The 23101-nt window shown below is 33.4% G+C and overlaps 2 protein-coding genes across 4 annotated transcripts; one reads left to right on the top strand and one right to left on the bottom strand.

Annotated features, from left to right (window-relative positions):
* Positions 1 to 361: 361 nt before the first annotated feature.
* LOC104118043 (probable ADP-ribosylation factor GTPase-activating protein AGD14) lies at positions 362 to 9631 on the top strand. Of its 3 annotated transcripts, none has more exons than XM_009629214.3 (14): positions 362 to 520; positions 849 to 971; positions 3837 to 3898; positions 4029 to 4116; positions 4257 to 4318; positions 4394 to 4490; positions 4661 to 5086; positions 5590 to 6171; positions 6267 to 6428; positions 6622 to 6726; positions 7864 to 7944; positions 8432 to 8579; positions 8651 to 8693; positions 9002 to 9631. In XM_009629214.3, the coding sequence occupies exons 2-14, from the start codon at positions 876 to 878 to the stop codon at positions 9132 to 9134; spliced, it is 2085 nt and encodes a 694-aa protein (XP_009627509.1). In that variant the 5' UTR covers positions 362 to 520; positions 849 to 875; the 3' UTR covers positions 9135 to 9631. The 3 variants fall into 3 exon arrangements, with proteins under 3 accessions (XP_009627509.1, XP_009627508.1, XP_018633741.1); XM_009629213.3 differs by having other exon boundaries at positions 6264 to 6428; XM_018778225.3 differs by lacking the exons at positions 8432 to 8579; positions 8651 to 8693; positions 9002 to 9631 and adding an exon at positions 8058 to 8412 and having other exon boundaries at positions 6264 to 6428.
* An 8593-nt stretch (positions 9632 to 18224) lies between these two features.
* LOC104118041 (leucine-rich repeat extensin-like protein 4) lies at positions 18225 to 21773 on the bottom strand. Its single transcript, XM_009629211.4, has 2 exons — positions 20796 to 21773; positions 18225 to 20451 (listed from the first exon to the last, which is right to left on the bottom strand). Exons 1-2 carry the CDS (start codon positions 21226 to 21228, stop codon positions 18596 to 18598), a joined length of 2289 nt encoding a protein of 762 aa, XP_009627506.3. The 5' UTR covers positions 21229 to 21773; the 3' UTR covers positions 18225 to 18595.
* Positions 21774 to 23101: the final 1328 nt, after the last annotated feature.

Here is a 23101-nt window from a genome sequence, read left to right as displayed (position 1 = left end):
GTCATGCTTAATATCATCAATTAAAAATTTTCAAATATTTTTTTAAATTGAGTGACAAGTCAAATTATATCACACAAACGAAAGAGTATTTTTTTTTTTTCGTAATAGTTTGGAGCCTTGGTATAATTGTAAGGTTATTGCTATGTGAGGTCACATGTTTGAGCCGTGAAAACAGCCTCATGCAAAAATGAAGGGTAAAATTGCGTATAATAGACATTTCTATGGGTCATTCCTCGGATCCCGATCTTAGTTCAGTGGTAGTAGTTTGGAGGGGCATTTATATAATTTTACAGCCGCCTTGTATGACCTGTCCCCGTACAACATTCCAAGTCCGCCATCGGTCAAAATCAAACTATAGTTCAGTTTTTTCCAGCAGACTAGTCCTCACAATTTCTCCCTTGTATCCGCGAATCACCCTATATTTCCTCCGTCCCTTAAACTTTCTCTCTCTACATTTTCACACAAAAAAGTATTCTGAGCTGTACGAAAGCTGTTAGTTTCCAATTCCTCCACCGATCAGGTAACTCAAAATTCGTGATTTTCCTCTAAACTATGTGTATTTTTGCGTATATTCGAATTTCTGTTTGAGTTTAGTTTCAGCTTTGAATTTTTATGACTGTAAATTTATCAGATCTGATGATGTATAACTTTGAATTTTTGAATTTATTTGATCATTTTACTTGAGTTTGATGATTTTTTGTGTGATTTTTGGCAGTAAGTTTGAATTTTTTAAAGTTTTGTGTGATGATTATGTATTCGATTGATCATTTTTACTGGAATTGATGAATTTATGTGTGATTTTTGGCAGTAAGTTTGAATTTTTGAAATTTTGTGTGATTATTTGGCAGTTAGTTAGGGCTTTGATTACTGGTGAGATGGCAAATCGAAAGGAGGATGAGAAGAATGAAAGGATTATACGGAATCTGCTTAAGCTTCCTGATAATCGACGGTGTATGAACTGTAATAGTTTGGTAAGTTTGATTAATTGCTCTTTTACTTCAAATTAGTACAGTCGGTTATATGAATCCTCTATATCTGTCCTGTTCTGGTCTATTTGATATTCGCTCTGTCCCAGTTTATGTGCGTGGGAGGGTTAAAGTACCTAACTTTTTTGTAAATATGAACATAGATTCTTTAAGTGTTTGGAAATAAAAGTTACATTTTTGCAAGTTGCATAAAGAATTTTGTTAGTCACCCTAGTTAAATTTCAAAAAATGTTTGGAAAATCATGGTAATAAGAGATTTTTTTTTTTGACTAGTCAAATAGTAATTGTCACATAAAAAGTGACATATGAATTTTGTTATGTTCAATCAATCAGTTAACTACGTCTCAATCCAGAATTAGTTTGCAATGATTATAGGTAACCAGAGCGATTAACTATCTAATGGGTTCCAATGACTAATATAAGAGAAAGTTATCAACCTCCTGAAATCTAGAGGTGCAGTTAATAAGAGGATGCTCTTTATGTGGAAGGAGTGTATTAAGAGGAAGAGTTTACTATTTATACTTCAAGATTTATTTTCCGTAGAAATTTCCTTGTCAAGTATAAATTTGGATGAAAGCATTAATGAGATAAAACTTATTATGGGATATATTTTATGAAGTTTGAGGAATGCAATGCATCCGAGGGAAAAAATCTGGATGGAAGAGATATATCTTATCTTAAAGAAGAGTAGCTTCAACCGTAGTACGGTAGTAGTAAGATCACAATATTCTGTGTCCCTATATTGCCCACTTAACAGAACACATACATCTCTATGGTGCTTTCACTGCTTTATCTTAACTTTAGAAACTCCTTTGCCTTACTCTCTTCTTATTCTTACGTGTTTTTGACAAGATAACTTTTCTTGACTCTTGGGGGTCGTTACGTTGGAGGGACAAAAAAAATTATCGCAGTGTGAAATCCCACATAAGATAATAAAATGTTTGGTTGGACGGATAGGAAAAATAATCCTGCAAACTAATGTAGTGTTTGGTTGGTCGTATTATGTAATACTTGTATTTAGTTATATGGAATTTGTATTATTGTATGTGGAAAATATGAATTAACCAATGGGGTTCTAGGTGATTAGCAAATGTCCTTAAAGTAGGTAATCTCTACATGTATGATAGATCTTTAGGCTGATAATTAGACATGATTTGCGTTTGGAAAGTATTTAATATGCCTTTACTCCATATTCCTCTTCATCAGTTCATTGACCTTTATCTGTAACGAAGACAAGGTTTTTTCTACTGGTTATGATAGATCTTTAGGCTGATAATTAGACATGATTTGCATTTGGAAAGTATTGAATATGCCTTACTGACAATGAGAGAATTATCACTTTGATTTTGGTTTGAATTTACTTGTCTGTGTACGACACACATATATAGAAAGAAGAAACCCATTTAACTAGATATCTGGTGTCATTGTAGATTAAGATGGCCACTTCTCCTTTCATTTTGTTTGATTAGATGTATTATTGGAAATAATTCCGGCAGTAAATTCTACATTACTGTGCAGATTTAGTGCTAGTTTTAATTGCAATATATTGATAATGATTGCATTAACATTGCCTATCAAAAAAAATTCCTTGCATTAATTTTGTTGCAATTGGAATATTATTTTAAGCTGAATTCATTGTGGAATTACAACACCTATTAGCAATACATGTATTAGATCACGTAAATGTCAAAAAATTCCCTATAACCATTACTTGTTTAGTTAATGATCGCTTAAACTTAATTTGAATTAAAATTAAAGAAAGTTCTTATAACAAAAGTTTCATGTTCAAAAGAGGATTCCAAGATTTGTTTATTATACCACATTTTGGTATACCTCTTTTTAGTTTTCCTCAGAGAAATATTTTGTCCTTGATATAATTAATTTTTTTTAGTAATGATGATGACATGGGTTGAGCTTAAATGGAGTAGTGAGGAATCCCATAGTCGACCCCAACTTGTTTGGAACTATAAAGACATCAATAAAAACCAAAAGCAAAGCTTTTTTCTACCATCATTTAAAAAAATAAAGAATCGAATTCAAGAAGCTAAAGATCCCGATTCCTATTTCTCAATGATATTCAACGATCAAGAGAATTGGCTGAATCCCGTGAAACCATTTCATAGAAGTTCATTGGTATCTTCTTTTTATAAAGCAATTCGACTTAGATTCTTAAATAAGCCACACATTTATTCCTATAATTTATCCTATAGAAAATTTGCTTACAAGAAGATTTAATCGGAATTATCGTCAAATTCTTGTGGAATTCAAAAAAATGAAATTAAAAAAAAATGACTGCTTAGAGACGTTGTAGTAGTTGTTGTAATTGTAATTAATGTAACTCAATTTAATTTCATTTGTATTAAACAAAATTACTTTTAGTCGTGTATGTTAATAAAACTAATATTAGATTGAGTGATCTAATGTATTACTGGAAACAAATCGTTATCCACTTTAATCCAAAGGAATGTTTTAAGTGATGCACCGTATATCCAGATTTTATTTGGATGAACTTAACATCCGATAACAAATACAGTAAATCTAGTAATCCATTGATTATTATTCACCACATTACAATCTTTGTATTATGATTCTTGTATAACTTGGCTGCAAACTAAATGACTTATTATTGTATATAGAGTACAGGCCCCTGTGTTATTTCTCGGATGCTTCTTCACTTTAGTTGGTAGCCTTATTTGCCTAAATTTAGTTGCATAGCAGGTTCTTTAAAATATTATTAACAGTCTTCTACTCTTCTTATCTAGTGAAAGTAACACAGATGTATGGTAATCGATCTCATATTTTTTGTAGGTAGATGTATAGTAATATATCTCATACTTTACTGTCTGACAGGGCCCGCAATATGTTTGCACTAATTTCTGGACATTTGTTTGCACAACATGCAGCGGTATACAGTAAGTGCAGTCTTTCATAAAATGATGCAACCATCATTCCTCTGTGGTGCTTAAAATGTTTCCTAGCACTAGAAACTCCTTTTAATCTCTAATTTATTGCTTCCTGTTCTACATTTGAAAATACTGGCAGTCGGGAGTTCACCCATAGAGTGAAGTCAGTATCCATGGCTAAATTTACCTCACAAGAAGTTAGTGCCCTCCAAGGAGGAGGAAATGCGGTACGCATGCTCCTTTTGCTATAAGAGCCACACCTACTTCTGATGTCATGTTCATATTCCTTTCCTCGCTGGTTGCTAACTCATTTGTTTTTTTCCGCTTTTGTGGTCATTTTTGGGGGGTGGGGGTTGCATTTTCACAGAGTGCAAAGGTAATATATTTGAAGGACTGGGACACACAGCGTAATTCTCTCCCAGACGGCAGGTTTGTGATCTTAATAAATATATGTATATGATACGTATTAACCCAAAATGCAGTTCTGATTGTCTCTGTGTTCAGTAATGTAGAGAGGCTTCGTGATTTTATTAAGCATGTCTATGTGGATAGAAGATACACTGGTGAAAGGAGCCTTGAGAAGCCACCAAGGGGAAAAATGGTGCCTATCCTATCCTGCTCATCCTCAATTTTGAATTTTGTAATAGCTCATTGTGCTCCTTACAGGAGAAGAATTTCTGTGATGTCGTCACTTAGTATATCTCCGTGTTCTAAACTTGCGAGATTGCTGGTTGAACGCATTCCATCATATAAAATATTTAATATCTGCAGGCTGAAGCTGAGAACTTAAGCGAAAACAGGAAGACAGATACCTACCAAGGTGGGTCTCGAAGCCCACCAAATGAGGAAGTATATGAGCGACGATACAGCAACAGGCCTAGTCCTGGTGGGAGTAGTGGTGGGAGAAGTCCTGGATATGATCAAAGAAGTCCTGCACGTGCTGAAGTAATCAATGACTGGCGACGAGAGGATAGATTCGGGAATGGAAGGAGATCTGATGATGGTAGAATTTCGGATGGAGGATCCAAGTTTGAAAGCATGTCACCTGATCGTCAAAGCGACCTTGACTCATCCAGTCCCCCAATGGTTCGACCTGTTAGAGAGATTCTTGGAGATAGTGTATCTCCCCTTCGAGTTATTGAACCTCCGAAAACTAATGGTGGTAGGTCTGCTGCTGGTGGCTCCATGCTAACCCAGGTGTGGATTATATGCTATACGGCATCATATGGTATTTGATTATTTTGGATGATGCTATTAAACTTTGTTTTGTTAGCTAGTAACAAGCCCATTATGATGTTCTTTCCCATAAGATATCCTTTGGTATCTGATTCTTTTTGAACGATGGTACAATGCTTTGTTGTGGTATCTAGTCACACATCTTTTGGAGACAATTTGTCCTCTAGCAGTTTAGTAAATATTGGGAGAATGATGGCTTTGATATTTGATAAAAGACTTCTTCTTGATTGTTCTCAAAACTTTAGCAAATAGGATGAGTGTACACCTACATTTCTCATAAGTCTTAGCATTTCCAAATTGCACGGGCTTTACCTGAAATGCCTCCCTACTCCCATTGTTCACCTTATCCAAAAGATGTGAAATATACTCTATATTAATTTCACCAGTATACACTTTCTTTTACGCCTTTTCCAATGCATACCAATTAAATAAGATGCTAAACTTATTTTACATATATTGTGCAGAGGACTGCATCTTCCAGTAGCTTGACGTCCTCCAATGGGAACCCTGTTGAACTTAAGACAGAAACCTCATTAATCAATTTTGATGATGTTCCTGAACCTGCAGCTTCTGTACCGGCCCCACAAATACAACAATCTGCTACAGTCATGCCTGTTGCACAACCGACAAAATCTGCTTCTGACAACTGGGCGAATTTTGATTCAATAGCAGAGGTGAAAGCATCTCCAGCTCCTTCAAACACCAATCTACTGGAATCTATATTCTCAGAGTTGGCTGCTCCAGCAACTGTAACTGGTCACTCTGCAGCACCTCCAGGTGGTAGTGCACCTCCGGTCACTCCCTTCAGTAGTTTTGTTCCTGGAGCTGCAATTGTGGAAAACTCAGTAGCATTTCCATTTGGTGGTGCTTCAGCTGCACCCATTGGACCGACATCACTACTGTCGGTTAGTGGTACCTTTGCAAATAACCCCAGAGGACAATGGTCTAATATGCTACCTCAGCAGAGTTCCTTGTTTCCTATGACTGGCCCACAGCCCATATCGCAGCTTTCTACTCCAGCTGCTGGTGGACCTTCTGGAAATCAGGTAGCTTCTTAGCGCTTCCCTTGTCCTTGAGGTCAACTAGTTGTATCGTTGTGTTTCATTACTGAATATTGTTAATTATCATCTTCTTTCAGCAGTGGAATCCTTCAGTTACCGCAACTACACCTGGGTTTCCTAGTAGGGGAACTGCACAAGTGTCTCAAGCTGTAAACCCTGCCCTTCTGGGAGCCACTTCTGCAGTTGCATCTCAAGCTGCTCCTGTTGAAATCAAATCTAGCGGAAGAAAACAACTGCCTGAGGCAAGTTCTTTTCTATTGGTTTTATCATGTTTTGACTCTAGTACACCTGATATATTTTGAAGATTTGTCTAGCCTAAATTATGAACATTTGTCTAGGCTAAAAAATTTGTAATGGTTCTTCATGTTTTTTCTTCAGCAGATTGATACATTTTAGAATTTTCTGTAGTTTAAAGGTATGTACATTTCTGTGCAGGATTTGTTTGCTGTAAATTATTCTTCAATTCCTGGCGCTTTTCCAGGCTGGCATACTGGTCCACAGCATGGCTATGGATTCGCAATGCAATACAACATGTCTATGGTATGTGTGCTAACCCAAAAAATTTATGGAAAAGGGTCAGATATACCCTCGTACTATCAGAAATAGTTTCAAATTATCCTTTGTTTGAGTATCCGTCCAATGTAGCCCTACCTTTATACTTTGGCACTAATTTTCCCTTAATTTAAATGGCGGGACTCATGGCATCACAATAACTAAAACCATCCCCAATTTTAATACCCAATTCCAATTAAAAAACCTACCCCTAATTTTTTACCTATTATCCAACCGAATCCCCCACTTAAATATAAACACTTACTTCACCATCATTAAAATCCGAAAATAAGTCCAAACTTCGTCTGGCCCAATTCCTCATTCCAGAAATACATACTTCACCGCCACCACCACCACCACCACCACCACCACCAATGCTTACTCCATCCTGCCAATGCTTCCGCCCACGCCAATTTCCCCAATTCCAGGAACACTACTCAATGATTGGTAGATGTGAATCATAGTAGTATGTCTTTTTTATAAAATTACAATTTGTAGGTCTAAGAGTAAAAGACAAAGCATCAGGTTTCCAACAGCCGCTTTCTTCTAATTCCTTCTTCCACTGCATCTCCAAAGCTTTCGGTGGTTGTTCCAGTGCAAACGTGCTCAAAAATGTTGGGCTGCAAACCGGCGGGTATTCCAGTAGCAGCTGACCAGACTTATTTCTTTCTTTTTGAATAGTTGTAGAAAACTTGTTGTTTAAAAAGCTTTTTAATTCAAAAAAAGAAAAGGAAATCTTCAGAAGTGTTTCGTCACCTTATAGAACTCCAATAGTCATCTTTCCCACTCTGTTAGCGTTTTAATAAAGATCTGGTACAAATTCTTGGGTCGGGTCAGGTAAAAAAATTAGGGTGGGTTTTTAATTGAAATTGGGTATTAAAATTGGGGATGGGTCTTCACTTATTGTGATGCCACGTGTCTCTCCATTTAAATTAGGGTATATTAGTGGCCAAAGTATAACGGTAGGGCTAGCTGTGAATGGTTACTCAAAGGGAGGGTAACTATTTCTGATAGGATAAGGGTATATTTGGCCCTTTTCCGAAGATTTTATGCCTGACTCTGTTAGTTTGTGGTCGCGGCATGCTTAACTGTGTGGCATCTTGCTCATAGACTAGTTTTTTTCAGGCTACAAATGCTTTGCCACAGCCATCAAAATCAGCAAATCCTTTTGATGTCATAAACGAGCCATCTTCACAAGCCTCAACGGTATGTGAAAATAATACTATTACTTTAAACTGATTTATTTGTTCATCACCATTTATGATGCACAAGGCACTCACATATGTTTGATTTTATACCCCATGTAACTATTGTGATAGGTTGATTGATGTTGAAGAGATTTCCATTTGTGTTGACTCACAAGAAAAGGATGCCTACATTAAAATCAGATTTAGAGTGGGATATTGATAACTTACGGTGATATTAGTTAATTATTATTTATCACATGCATTTGAGCTTATCTTTTAGGTGTAAATCTCAAAATTACTTTTTTACTTGTCAAAAAATAAATCTCAAAATTACTTTTTTCTGCTTCTTATTTGTTCATGTTTAATTTGATTAGTTGGGGAATACTACTTACTGAAACAGCCCCAAAACCTGTGCTCGACCCTATAAAGTAGAGAAAAAAGCATTCATTTAGTGTGAATATTTGTTAATTGACTGAGACTTTTCCACCCTTGATCTCATTGTTCAGTTTCCATCAATGGCATCATTACAAGGTGCATTACCGAACATGGTGGCTCCAACTGGATTGCTGCATACATCCAGCCTCGGTGCCCCAACTTCTTATCCTCCGGCAATGCCTCAGCAGTCACCATCTTATGCATCAGCAGTTCTACCAGGTAGTATTCTTTTTCCCCTGTATTAGATCTCTGGTCAACCATTTGGATGCTGATTATGTCTTAATTTTTAGGCTCATACATGGGGCATCAAGTAGCTGGTAGCATGCCACAAAGGTACTTTTGTGATTGCTGTTCCGTTTTTGGTCTTGCATAGTAGAACATCAGTAGCAAATGAAGTGCAAGACTGACATGAGATTGATTATTGAAGTTTTGATTGAAACTCTTTAGCTCTTTATTGTGTATAACTTGTTTCCATTCATTCAGCTGTATATATGGAAATCATTTGTAGCCTTTTGAGCAAAGGTTGCCTTTTTTAATTGCTTAATCTTACAACTCATCCGTCTCAAGATGACTTACTTTCATAGTTTGTAGAATCTATACATTTGAGAGGTAAATTTCAATGACTGCGTTTCAAAATGCAGACCACCAGGAGTAGCAAGCTTTGGCTTCGATGCTTTTGGAGCTCTAAACTCGAATCAGCAGCCAGGTGGATTATATTCTGCACCCGCTACCCAGAACACCTTCTCTTCTTCTGGAGGAAACCCATTTGGTTAAAGAAAATTCATCTCGTATGTGCACCGTGGTGTTGCTTCCTCTGGTAGCATCGAGTGGAGATACGTTTTTAGCTGCTTGCTGTAGAAAATTTTATGATCGAGACATTCATCATCGAGCAGCGGATCCTCTCTATCTGTGATGCTGCCAACTGTAGTTAGATGCGGGAAGGAGCTAAAGAATTATGGATGAGAAGGAACCTCCATATGAGAGTGATGCCTGTCGCGTGCATTTTGCCTGCTGCACCTAAAATGTGTATTATTCTCTTTTTTATTTTTTTAATCATTTATTAATCATATTTTTTCATCCCTCCCTTGTTGCCCTGAAGTTATATTGTTTTACTTATTTTTGGCTTTTGCTACTCTTGTTGTGGTCAGTGGTTTATCATTAAAGAATTCCAGCTGTATTGTACAATTTGTATTACTAGTACAATAGGATGTAATGTAATATCTCTATTTCTTTTTATGATTAATAAACCTGTGCAGTTTTATCTGGTGCAAGTATTTTGAAAGGGAGGCAAACAAATATGCAGAATTATTGGCATATTTTGTTAATGTTGTTTCATGGGAAGTTAATTTTTTTCTTCTTAAAACAGTCAATTTTACTAGATTTCATTGAAAATGATTACTACTCGTAGTTCTCGTATTAAGTTACAACTTTTTTGCTGCATTTGTTTATTTCGAAGAGACTCGTTTTAAGAAATTAATTTGTCAGAAAAAAAAAATGATATAGTACTAGCAAATTAGTAAAGAAAAATAATTGGGAGAGGTTATGATGTGTAGACATTATTACTTCTACTCACATAAAATTTTATTATTATTAAAGTAAAGATAATGATGAGGATCAAGAATATAGTATGATCTTAACGTATCAATGATTCAGTATACCAACAGAATCACTAAACAAACTATACTTTTTTAATTTATTCTCACATAGCTTTGCCTCAAAGCAATCTTCCTCCAAGTGGCATCTTACAGTATATTTGTTTTTACATTCTTTTGTTCTCATTCCATATTTGAAAGCGGATTCAAAATTTAAGTTCTATGGGTAAGTTTTTAAACATCGAACGCATCGTATTTTTAAATTATAAGTTTGAAATTTATTATTGTTATTATTGTAATTTTAGTGAATTTTTATAAATAAATTTATATATCGCATAAAAAATACAGAATTTAGATGAACCCGATATCACAAACGCTATATCCGCCTCTGGACCATAACATAACTACTCCCTATTTAATATTCTTGTTCCATACTTTGTTCCCCGGTCTATCAGGCTGAGATTACGATTCTAAACATAGGGATCTACAATTTTTTTTAAATAAAAGAATGGAGTAACATTATTAAACATTATCATTAGGGTTTAGTGGTCCCAGAGAAAATTTATTTTATACTTATATATCAATTGTATTGTGAATTGTACTGGTTTCTCTCATTAAAAAATCATCTAATTACCAAAAAGAGAAATGTTTACACCTAACTCTAGAACAAAATCGAGGTGTTGAAAAAAACAAATACAACATAATCTAGGTAGTTCAAAATTGGTGGTTAAAAAGTAAAAAAGGTAGTAGAACAGTGATATAAAAGTTGCTAAAGGGTGGTTTGATTTGCGATTAAGTTAATGCGAAAATTATAATAGAAGGATTATTAAATCCTGTATTATTTAGTGAATATACATGTTTTGGTAGATATTTGACTCATAGCATTAACAATGAGATATACAGTATATGTATTTTGGTTTAAATTAGATAAACTCTTGTTTCTAGTTATAAAAAATAACCTTAGTTAAATAATCAAAGATATAAAGTAGGTTTTGGAAGAAGGTTAATTTAGTCATTTGGATAGTTTAATCGACCATGTATAGCCGGAGGCGGACCAAGAATTTGAAGGCCGGAGTGCACTTTTGGATTCAGCCAAAATTTATTTTGTTTAAAGGGTGCACACTACTAATATACCACTATGTATACATGAAATTTTTTCCGAACTTTTTTGAGGCCGGTGACTCCTCTCGTTATAGCATAGATCCACTTCTGTGTGTAGCTAATCATTGTATTGTTATCCCACATAGTATGTTGATTACGAGTTCCGCAGAATCCAGTAACTTTGATCTAAACTATGTATTTGTCTTAAGAAATTTATTGAATACATTATAAATTATTAATTTAACACTCAATAAATTAAAAAAATTAGAATTTCAAACTCATAAGATTCAAATACTAACTCCGTAGATTCGGAATATCGAAATTAGTACAATGGGGTATGAAATTAATGATATACATCATTAATATGTTTGACCTACTCACAGCCTGTCATTTGAGGCTCTAAAAAAATGACTACTAATTTCCAAGATTTTAAAATGTATAAAGTACACTTAGTCAACCAACTCACTAATTTACAACCACTCAAATAAAACACCAAGAAAGAGTAGATGTGATATGAAATTCCCTAACAAACAAAGCCATGTGAGTATAATGTTTGGACCCCATTTCCAATTACATCACTTCCATTAATTAATTGGTGGGTTTTATGCTTTGCCGTATTATGATTTGTTAAGAGCGTAGAAAATGATAGCTATAAGGACATTATTCTTGCCCCTTATTAATGTATCGCATATTGTACTGTATTATTTTGATGATTATAATATTTGAATATATTGTATTATTATTTGTCGTTTCATAATGTCACATACCACAAATTTAAAGAAACAATATGATATGAGGTAGAATTATTATAAAACGGGTAGGACAAAGGGTAAAATATAATTATTATAAGTGATAGTTACGGATAAAATGAGAAACAAATATAAGATTGTGACTATACAAAATCGGTTGTTATATAATGACGAATTTAATAATACAGTATAATATAAGAGGCAACCACCATTCCAACAGGCTGTTATTCTGTGTTATCCCTTCAATCTTAGAATTTCCCCAAATCTTGTTTTTCTTTATCACTTAGCTTTGGAATTGGAACTGGATTTGAATTAAAGACACAAAAAATTTAAGGATGTTTTCATTCCTATACAATATTTAAAATTTATTTACTAAAATTATTATAATTTTGTATATTATCCGCCCTAAACAAGAATTACTTACAAATTATATATATTCCACCTTAGAAGGCTCTAAATCCATTATTAATGCCTTAAATTATGAGATTTAATTACACCATTTTCCTTTTTTTTTTCTCTCCTCCCCTCAATTTTCCTATTCTCTAGTGCCTCTCTCCACCCAAAATTCATGGGCAGTGAAGCCACGCTTGATATGAAGATAATTCAGAACTTTAAATGCAATATCCTTTCTTGCAGAGTACGCATCTAAATATTGCGTTGTTTCCATAGTTGGCATATCAACTATTCCTTTTAATTGCAGAATTATTTTGCATTCCTTAGTTGCCAACATGATTTTTCTTAAGGAATATAAATTATTTTTTTCATTGCAGAATCCTTGCTTTTCTTAACTGACTTATCTTTTTCCTTTTCACCTAGTTCATCCTAGAAATTCGGAACAGATTTGTGTTATCCTTCATGTCCTTTTTCAAAGCTTCTGTAACTATGATCAATATCGCAGACACGGCATATATATCAATGATCTCGAGATTAGTTGGTGTTGAAGCGTAAGTCGAACATATAGATGATAAATTTGTATGGTATAATAGCATACAAATTAAAAAATAAATTTCGTAAAAATTTAATACAAATTTGAAACATCTACAACATCATATAAACTAAAAATAAATTTTATACAACTAATTATACAATATACAACTTATTTATAACTTATCTACAACTTTCATACATGCTAAAAATAAATTTTATACAACTAACTACACAGTATACACTTATTTATAATTAATCTACAACTTATTTACAACTTTCATATATTATTTCTACCCAGTTAAATACAACTACAATATCATATAACTTAAATACTATTTTTATACAAATTTTATACAATATATCTTTTATATATTTTGTATCTAATTTGTCTATATTTTGTATGTGGTGTGTGTTTATTCCTCTCTAAAATTCCAATCAAAACTTTATCTCTTAATACAATTTTGATCATATCAACAATTTTATGTAAAAAGACAGTATTGATAACTTAAAAATAAATTTTATACAACGATTCATATATTATCCAACTATTTTTTTAACTTTCATACAACATTCAAATATATATATATATATATATATATATATATATATATAACATAATACAATTTACATACTATTATACTACAACTTTACTATAATTTTGTAAGTATATTGTATGTCATGTCTTCTTCTTCTTATTCTTCTTCTTCTTCTTCGAGTTTCAATCTGAAACTCAGCCAAAATCAAGTCTAATCTTCATCAAATACCCTCAAAATTGAGATATAAACTCCAAATAATATTATTAATTATTTGTAACAACACCTCAATCCAAATAAATAATGATTTTTAAAAATCCAAATTCGATTTCAAAGTTTTTTAATGGCTGTCAATGGTGGAGAATCATACACCTTCAACATTTATTGATTGACAATTACAATTTAAACACCAATTGTGCAATATGAAAGAAAATTGTCAAGTTAAAACGATTGAAATTCATTGATGAATTTCATTAAAACTATATACAACAAGAAAGCATAAAAAAACAGAGAATACCAAATGAAGAAAATTTGGGAGAAAAAACAGAGAAGGGGAGTAGAGAGACCAAGAGAGAGATAGAGAGAGAGTGTGGGCAAGTACAAAGGGATAAAGAAATTATTCATATTCATTATTTAATTCATAATATAAACGGATACTCATTTAAAACTTATTTGTATATAATTGGTAAATTGTATATGACTATGTAATTAAATTAAAATTTGAGTATGAAGGATAATAAAGTTTTAAATAGTGTATAGGAAGGTAAAAATCCCAAAATTTAAAAGAAGTTGATGAAAATTGTTTTCAAGCTAATATAAAATGGTAATGTTTTTTTCTTTGTTCTTTGAAAAGCACGCAAATGCCATCCAACTATAAGAAAATTGTCCCTTTATTGGGCAATTGTAGAATATAAACAAAGAGAAAATTCTCGTTGATGGTGAAGAAGATAACGAATATAAAAATTTATATGAAAGAGAACAATCGGTGAAAAGGGTATTTACAGATAAAGGAGAATACAAATCGCTCATATATATCATCAGACTTCTCTATAACAACATCCGTATATAACAATCATTTACTATAAAAGTTAAATTTTTTTCGAGATCGATTGTTTATGCTATGTTATAATATATATTTTCTATAACAACACTTTATTAAAGCAGCAAAAGAAATCGGAACTAATGAGCTTGTTATAGATAAGTTTGACTGTATTCGTATTTGGTATTTACGCCAAATAATAATATTTTATCATGTTTAAGTAATTGCATCATGTGAGAATGTATATTATCAACCATAGTTAAATAATAAAGATTTATTTGTATGTCATGTATCTATTAATTTGATTTAAAACGGAAAAAAATAAATTTTTTCCAAATTATTATTAAACTTAATGAATTCAATCTTATAATCTATTGTACTGTTAAAATTATAGTTTCAGATTTACCATTTATTGAAGAGAAATAAATGATAGTAATAAGTCACAAAGATCTTAAAATTAGTCAATTGATGGAAATCAACTATATTCTTGAAACAAAATATTTGAACTTAGTATAAATATTATAAATATATAGTTGGAGTCGAAGACAATAAATTATTGATAAATATAATTCAATCTAAAACAGTAGGTGCAATATCACTCACAGCATAAATTTGGCCGACTTAAATAAACTACATGTGACCCCAAAAAAGGGCAATTGTTAGGTAAATTCACGTGTGATGTAGAAAAAAAACACTAAATGAAAGCACAGAATTTGGTAGGGTCTTTATTGAAAGTAATGTCAAGAAAAAAAACCAAGTAATATCAACGGCTAAAAGGAAGAGGCGCTCCCCATTTTCTACATAAATAAACATCGAGCATAAGTAAGAATTTATACGGCGGTGTTTGATTAGTTACGAAGTTTAAAAAAAAAAAAATTATTTGTAGTCTTAAACAATCTCGTGCATGAATATATTCACAATCTTTTTGCAGTTAAGCACAAACACATCAGAAGCAGATCTTGAATTTCTAGAACATAGTGTACCACTTAAAAAAAGAGAAATAAAAATTAAGTCGAAATAGGTCCTTGTTCCTTTAGGTTAATTATCAAACATTCAACCAAATGCATTATTCAGTCTTTTTGGAGTATAGCTACAAATAAGTAATATTAGATCAATTTTGAAAAATACATACATAAAACGAAAAAGGGCCAAAAATGCCCTTGAACTATCTGAAATAGCTCAAAAATGCCCTCCATTTATTTTTGGTACCAAAAATATCCTTGTCATCTATTTTCTGGACCACAAATGCCCTTAAACTTTTAGTCTTGTCATGACAGTCTAACTGGGTTAGATTTGCTTACATGACCATCCACCTAAGCAATCTAACATGGCAAAATTATTTTTTCGGAATTTTTAAAAAAATACAAAATCAACACTTATTCCGAAAAAAAGTAAAAAAAATTCTGAAAAAATTATTTTCCAGATTTAAAAAAAAAAAATACAAAATCAACACTTATTCCGAAAAAAGTAAAACAAATTCTGAAAAAATTATTTTTCGAAAAAAATATTTTTCCGAATTTAAAAAAAAAATACAAAATCAACACTTATTCCGAAAAAATAAAAAAATTCCGGAAAAATTATTTCCGAAAAAATAACGGTTTAATGGCATTTGGACCACAAAATCAACACTTTCCGGAAAATTATTTATTTCGAAAATTTTTATTAAAATACAAAATCAATACTTATTACGAAAAAAGTAAAATATTTTCGGAAAAAATATTTTTCCAAAAAATTATTTTTCCGGATTTTTTTTTTATTTTTTTCGAAATATGTGTTGATTTTGTATTTTTAAAAAAATTCTGGAAAAATATTTTTTCCGGAAAAGTAATTTTTCGGAAAATAAGTTTTTCATTTTTTTTTTCTTTTTTCGGAATAAGTGTTGATTTTGTATTTTTTAAAAAAAATCGAAAAAATAATTTTGCCATGTTGGATTGCTTAGGTGGATGACTATGTAAGCAAATCTAACCCAGTTGGACTGCCATGTCACCTTCAATGACAAGACTAATAGTTTAAAGGCATTTGTGGTCCAAAAAATAAACGGCAAGGATATTTTTGGTACCAAAAATAAACGGAGAGTATTTTTGAGCTATTTCAAATAGTTCAAGGGCATTTTTGGCCCTTTTCGTACATAAAATATCTAGTTTGACAGGGAAGACTATGAGTTTACGTGCCACATTTGAACTATAAATCTGCCCCTAAAACATGCACAAGAATTCGAAGAGTATGACGGAATAATAAAGATTTTTTTTATTTTTAACTATATATCTCGAGTTCAAGTCTTTGAACATGAAATTTTTCTTGATAGAAAATTCTAAAACCTTCGTAGTCAACCTTGCAAATTCGAATTAATTGAAGCACTTTAATTCTAACAATAAAGTGTGTTGAAAGAAAAAGAAATCAAATATATAAGGGGTGACACAAAAGGAGGAATGACAAGAATCTTGAAATTCTGACAATCCAACTTTAATTTGTAATCCCACTATGTGAATGTGAGATTAAACAAATAGTAATATTTCAAAGGTTGCAAATACCAATGAAAAAGTGTGAAATGTTGAAGCAAACAAAATGGGGTTTGAAATTTGAATAAATCTCAGGTGATAATTTCATAATGTGGACTCAACTCACATGCTCCTAATCTCAATTAAGTGAATTATGGAATCTCTCACTTTTCCTTAATTAAAGGACAGAAATATCCAATTTAGGACTTAATTTATCCACTTCCCCTCCATCAAAGGAAGACTTGATTCGGCCATTTTTTTTTCAACTGCACCCAAAATGGACTTAGATCATTTTTTAAGTTGGTTTTGTAAGAATGAGTGTGAATAGAGTATAGATATAAATATAGATATAGACTTCTATAAATGAATTTTTGCACTCTCTGATCGCTTAGGGGTGTTTGGTATGCAAATTAAATTATTTCGAAATTATAGTCCTAGGATAATAATTTATATGCTAATTTATCTCTCCTTGGAGTTGGTATAAAATAATCTCAAGTTTAACGGGATAAGGTGGGATATCGAGGATTAAGTGTGGGATTATATTTATATTGTGTTTAGTTAATGACAGAATAAATTTATATCGTCAAACAATTATTAGTAGAAGACTATCTACCCTCAAAAGATATGGTTAATGTTTGCGTCCACTCTTCAAACCCCACTTACAAAATTTCACTAAATTTGTTATTATTGTTATTGTAATCAAATATAATATAAATTTAATTACATACTTAATCTCACTTTATCCCGTATACCACACTAACCCTTAAAATATAATTAAGATAATTCAAATTACTAACATGGAAAATGAATCTTGTTGCTCTTGACATCACACACGTTTTCAACAGCTGTAAAGTATAACAGACAAATTGCTTTGAATCAAAAGACCTATTAAGCGCCCAAGAATCTTGACCCCTCAACAATGAGAGGTCAAACTGTAGTATTTTAAAATAATGTTCCAGTCAATTTGTGTGCACCTTAACTATCATCTCTATTTTATCGGATACTTTCTACCTCCGGGGACGGATCTAGGTGGGCGAAAGGTTCAGCCGAACCCTGTTCGCCAAAAATTACACCATATATATAAAAAAAAATTATTTTTCTTGTATATATATTAGATGTTATCTCATTGGTGAAAATTCATCTACCTCATACTAACATAAATACAAGTAATTTTACCTACCAAGATTTAGACAAACGACCAGAAATCACTTAAAGCTAAGAGGACCACAACCAAGTCCAACAATTAACAACCAAAGGTGGCAGAAATTGACATTCAATGATCAAAGCACATGAATTTCCACCTTTAGCATTGATATAGACCAACTACCCAAAAGACCAAAACTTTAATTGAAATAAATGCAATTTGCAAGATAAAGAAGATGCTACAATAACAAAAGGAGAAAGAAACATAATGAAGAACACCCATTAAAAATAGAAAGGGACTGATCTGAATTCTGAGAATCAATACAAATAAAAAATGCTCATCACTATACTATTATTATTATGGAAGACCAAAAAAAAGACAAAGAAACCAAAGTATGATTCATTAAAAGGTTAAAAGAAAAAAAAGAAGCTGGATAATAACAATAAAACTCACCAAAAAAAAGGGGAAACCAGTTACAACAAGCACTGTAAACTGGCTTTTCTAGTCCAGATTATGATCGTCTCTATACAATACAATTTCCCTGCAAAGTTGCAATCTTTTCTTTGCCAAATTTATTCTCCACAACTTCAATCTACTGTAGGTATAATTTTGTGTTTTAAGGATAGAGTTAGAGAGAAATTTTCTTAAAGAATCAATAGAAGGGGGGTGGAGGAGGAGAAGCATATGAAACTCCTATAACTGGTGGTAATGGCCCTTCATATACTGGAGTAGGTGGTGGTGGTGACGATGATGGGGGTGGGGGTGATGGAGATGGCGGGGGTGGGGAATGATAGTAGACGGGAGGAGGGGGTGAAGGAGACGGCGGGGGTGGTGAATTATAATAATAAACTGGTGGTGGAGGTGATGGTGGGGGCAGTGCCGGTGGCGGAGGTGATGGTGATGGTGGGGGCGGAGAACTATAATACACCGGTGGGGGAGGTGATGGTGAAGGCGGTGGTGGAGGCGGAGAATTATAGTAATAAACTGGTGGGGGAGGTGATGGAGGTGGTTCTATACAAGGAGGAGGTGGGGGTGGGGGTTCTATACAAGGAACCGGGGATGGAGGAGGTGAATGAGGAGGCGGGGTTGAAGAGTATGGGGGCGGTGGTGATGAGTATATGTAAACCGGTGGTGGTGGTGGAGGTGACGGTGAGTTTGGCGGGGGAGGTGGTGGTGAATTGTAATAGTAGGGGGAAGGGGGAGGGGATGGAGGGGAGTAAGTAAGTGGAGGCGGAGGAGGTGGAGAATTTGGTGGAGGTGGCGGTGAGCGTACACAATAAGGTGGCGTTGGTAATGGAGTCGGCGGTGGTGGTGACATAACTGGTGGAGGAGGTGATGGTGGCGGTGGAGAGAAAACTGGTGGAGGAGGTGAATAAACAGGTGGTGGTGGCGGTGGTGAATACACCGGTGGTGGCGGCGGCGGCGAATAAATAGGTGGAGGAGGTGAATACACCGGTGGTGGAGGCGAATACACCGGTGGTGGAGGCGAGTAAATCGGTGGAGGTGGGGAATAAATCGGTGGAGGAGGTGAGTAAACCGGAGGTGGTGGCAAGTAAACAGGTGGTGGAGGCGAGTAAACCGGTGGTGGAGGCGGTGGTGGCGAGTAAACCGGTGGTGGGGGAGAAAACACTGGCGGTGGAGGAGATATAGGCACCACAACAGGTGGAGGAGGGGCAGGCAAAGGTGGTGAAAGCGGCGGAGGAGGTGGCAAAGCCGGAACAAATTTCCTACATTTGAAAGCATCACAATGAATCCTCTTAGACAAAAACGCCTTGCATTGAGCCGGGGACCGTTGAACCGGCCGGTTGGGCAAACAATTCCGTTGATCATCAAACTCCGCCAATCTCAAACAAACCGGCGGTTCACCAGTAAAGAAGTTATAAGAATATGTAAAATTCTCAAGCTTAGGCAGTTGACAAATACTCTTCGGAATAGACCCTGTTAGCATATTATGTGCAACATTCAACTGCTCCAAATTAACCAATTCGCCAAATTTCTCCGGCAACGGACCCATCAATTGATTAAAACTAACATCAAACACCGTCAAATTCTTCAACATTCCGATTTCTGTAGGCAAACAAGAACGTAACCCGTTGTTCATCATAATAACTTCTTCCAGATTACTCATGTTACCAATACTCGCGGGGAGACAACCGTGGAACCTGTTGTTCGCGAGTACTATAACAGAAACCGGCGAATTCCCAAAATTATCGGGTAATTCGAACGAGAATCTGTTGTGGTTGATGAAAATGGCGTCGAAGGGTCTGTCAAAAAGTTGTGAAGGTACATTACCTTCAAACTCATTAAACCTTATATCCAAGAATATTAACTTATGTAAACTTAGTACCACATAAGGAAATTTCCCAGCAAATCTGTTGTTGCTCAAATCCAACTCAAATAATATCTTCAAATTCTTGAATTTTTTTGGTATTGTACCACAAAAACGGTTGGAATTAATATGGAAAATTCCAAGATCAACTAGAAGGCCAAGTTCTTCTGGGAGGTACCCTGTAACAATAAAATCACAAATTTCGTTAAGAATGTACAACATCTAATACACATGCATAATCTCTACGACAAAAGAAAGCCGGCAGACATTATATATATATATATATATATATATATATATATATATATATATATATATATATATGAATAACTAAAACTAACTAAAAATGGCCGCAGATGTACAATATTGTATAATTCATGTATAATATATATATATAATGTATATCTGTGTATAATATATGTATATCGGCTACAAAAAGTAAAAATTGAATCTATATGGCTATTTGTGTAATAGGCTCAATATTAGATCTATATACACAATATAATTTTTTTGGCAACCCTACCTGCAATGTCGCCGTGGTTAAGGTCAATGCCGGCGACTGTACGGATTTTGGGGTTGTCAAGTGCCGGAGCACAGAAGATTCCGGTGTAGTTGCAAACATTAGGACCCACCCAATTTGCAGTAAGATTGAAAGGATCTGAAATTATGGCTTGTTTCCATGCTTGTAATGCAATATATGCATTCTTGATTCTGCTATTTTCAAAAACAAATGAAGGGTCAATTGAGACATTTTCACCTCTGTCACCAAATTCATCTCTGTAGTACAAAAGTTGCCTGTGTTTGATGTATTGAGCTTCAAAATCAGTTAAAGGGCCAGATTTTGAGACTTTGAACTCTGCATTTGTGTGCTGAGAAAAGGCTAAACTTAATAAAGAAAGGGATAAAAAGAGGAGAAAATATAAAGAGGAAATGGGTGTTTGTGTTTTTTCCTTCATCTCACATAAGTCATCTGAAAATCAAGAATCTTGTTTTTGTTCAAAGATTGAATCTTTAAGCAAACTTGAGGTGAAAAAAGTGGAAATTTGTGTATAAGAAAGGAATTTGGAAATGGGGTTTTTGAGATTTGAGGTATTTGTTGGGTTTTTTGGTTCAAAGATTGAATCTTTAAGCAAATGTGAGATGAAAGAAGTGGAGATCTGAGTATAAGAAGGGAAAGTGGAAATGGGGTTTTTGAGATTTGAGGTGTTTGTTTGGTTTTTAGGTTCAAAGTATGAATTTTTAAGCAAATGTGAGATGAAAGAAGTGGAGATCTAAGTATAAAAAGGGAAAGTGGAAATGGGGTTTTTGTGATCTGAAGTGTTTTGGATTTTTTTTTTTTTTTTGGAGTTCAAAGATGGAGTTTTTAAGCAAAATGTGAGGTGAGAGAAGTGGAAATGGGGGTTTTTGGGATTTGAGGATAGATAAAGGAGAAGAGGCTGAATTTGAAAAGAATATGAAAGAGAAACAAGAAATACCAGCATATAAAAAAGGACAGCTAAATCACAGCTCAAAGCCCACTAGATTCTCTCACTTTCTCTATGAGTAGTAGCTAGCTGGCTACATTTTCTCCCCTCTTATTTCTTTTTTATTTATTACTCATTTATATGTTTCCCACTTTAATAATATGTAGTAACTTTATTACAATCTTGTTCTTTTGTTCTTCTAAATCAAAGGCGGACTTAGAATTTTAATTAGCGTTTGGACAAAGATTTGGTTAAAACTTGAAAATGTGAGTTTTGAAGTTGAGATGAAAAATAATTTATAAAAGTTGAAATTGTGTTTGGACATACATTTTACTTGAAAAGAATTTGAAGTTTTGTGAGTAAAAAACTTCAAAAACTTCTCTAGAGCTGTTTTTGGGATTTGAAGATTTTGTTTGCAAAATCTGTCAAAAAATGGTTAAAATCTATAAATAAACAGATATTTGAAAACAAGATTTGAAAAAAAACTCCCAAATTTTATGGCCAAACGGGAGCTTAAGCTTGTGGAATCGAGGTCGAAATCCCTGTAAGATATTGAGTTCTGCATTAAGAAATTATATATATTCAATGAACTTTTAAAGACAAATAAAAAGATTGAACCAAAACTACTGAGTTTAGCCGAACCCGCAACCAGCATTCTGGTTTTACCCCTACTTTTAATAACTAGTCATTAGGGTTTTGGAATAATTTATAATCACATAATTAAGTCATTCATTAAGAACCAATAATTTGATTTAACAAAAATAATGAAGCTTTCAGAATTGAAATTAGAGTAATAGTCTAATGGTTCTAAAAACATTTACGTGGTACAAATTTCATATTAATCTAATAGGTGCAACTCTCAAGCCGGTTAAGTGTTACAAAATTCAAAATTGCATTTTCCTCTTTTTGCTTCTCCTATTCATGGGTCTGTTCCACCTCAAACGAAAGAAGAAGAAAAACTCTTAGCAATAATAGTAATTTAGTACTTCAACTTCTCAACTCGCTTGATATAATAATTTATCTTTTATAAGAAAAACAAAATAAAAATATACTCATTTCATTTATTTTTGACTTTGCACTCTTTTTAGGAAAAAGTAAATGTAGTATATATTTTATAATTTTACCATAATAATGATAGCATTTCAAAAAATATTAAAAAATAATTTGAGAAATAAGTAGTTAATAATAAGGGTAAAACAAGAATTTTTTTTTTGTCTTTCTCTTAATTTGGTAAAATAGATAAATAAAAATAAAAATGTATTTTTAGTATAATGAATAAGTAAAAGTAAACGAATGGAGTATTTAAAACTCTCACTCACCGACTCTCATTTTAAAAGATATTTTTGGTATTTTAAATATATTTAGT

This window comes from Nicotiana tomentosiformis, chromosome 6 (assembly GCF_000390325.3).
Source record: "Nicotiana tomentosiformis chromosome 6, ASM39032v3, whole genome shotgun sequence".
Classification (NCBI taxonomy): Eukaryota; Viridiplantae; Streptophyta; class Magnoliopsida; order Solanales; family Solanaceae; genus Nicotiana; species Nicotiana tomentosiformis.
Note: the sequence above shows the minus strand (reverse complement) of the source record. Positions and strands in the feature narration are given on the sequence as shown.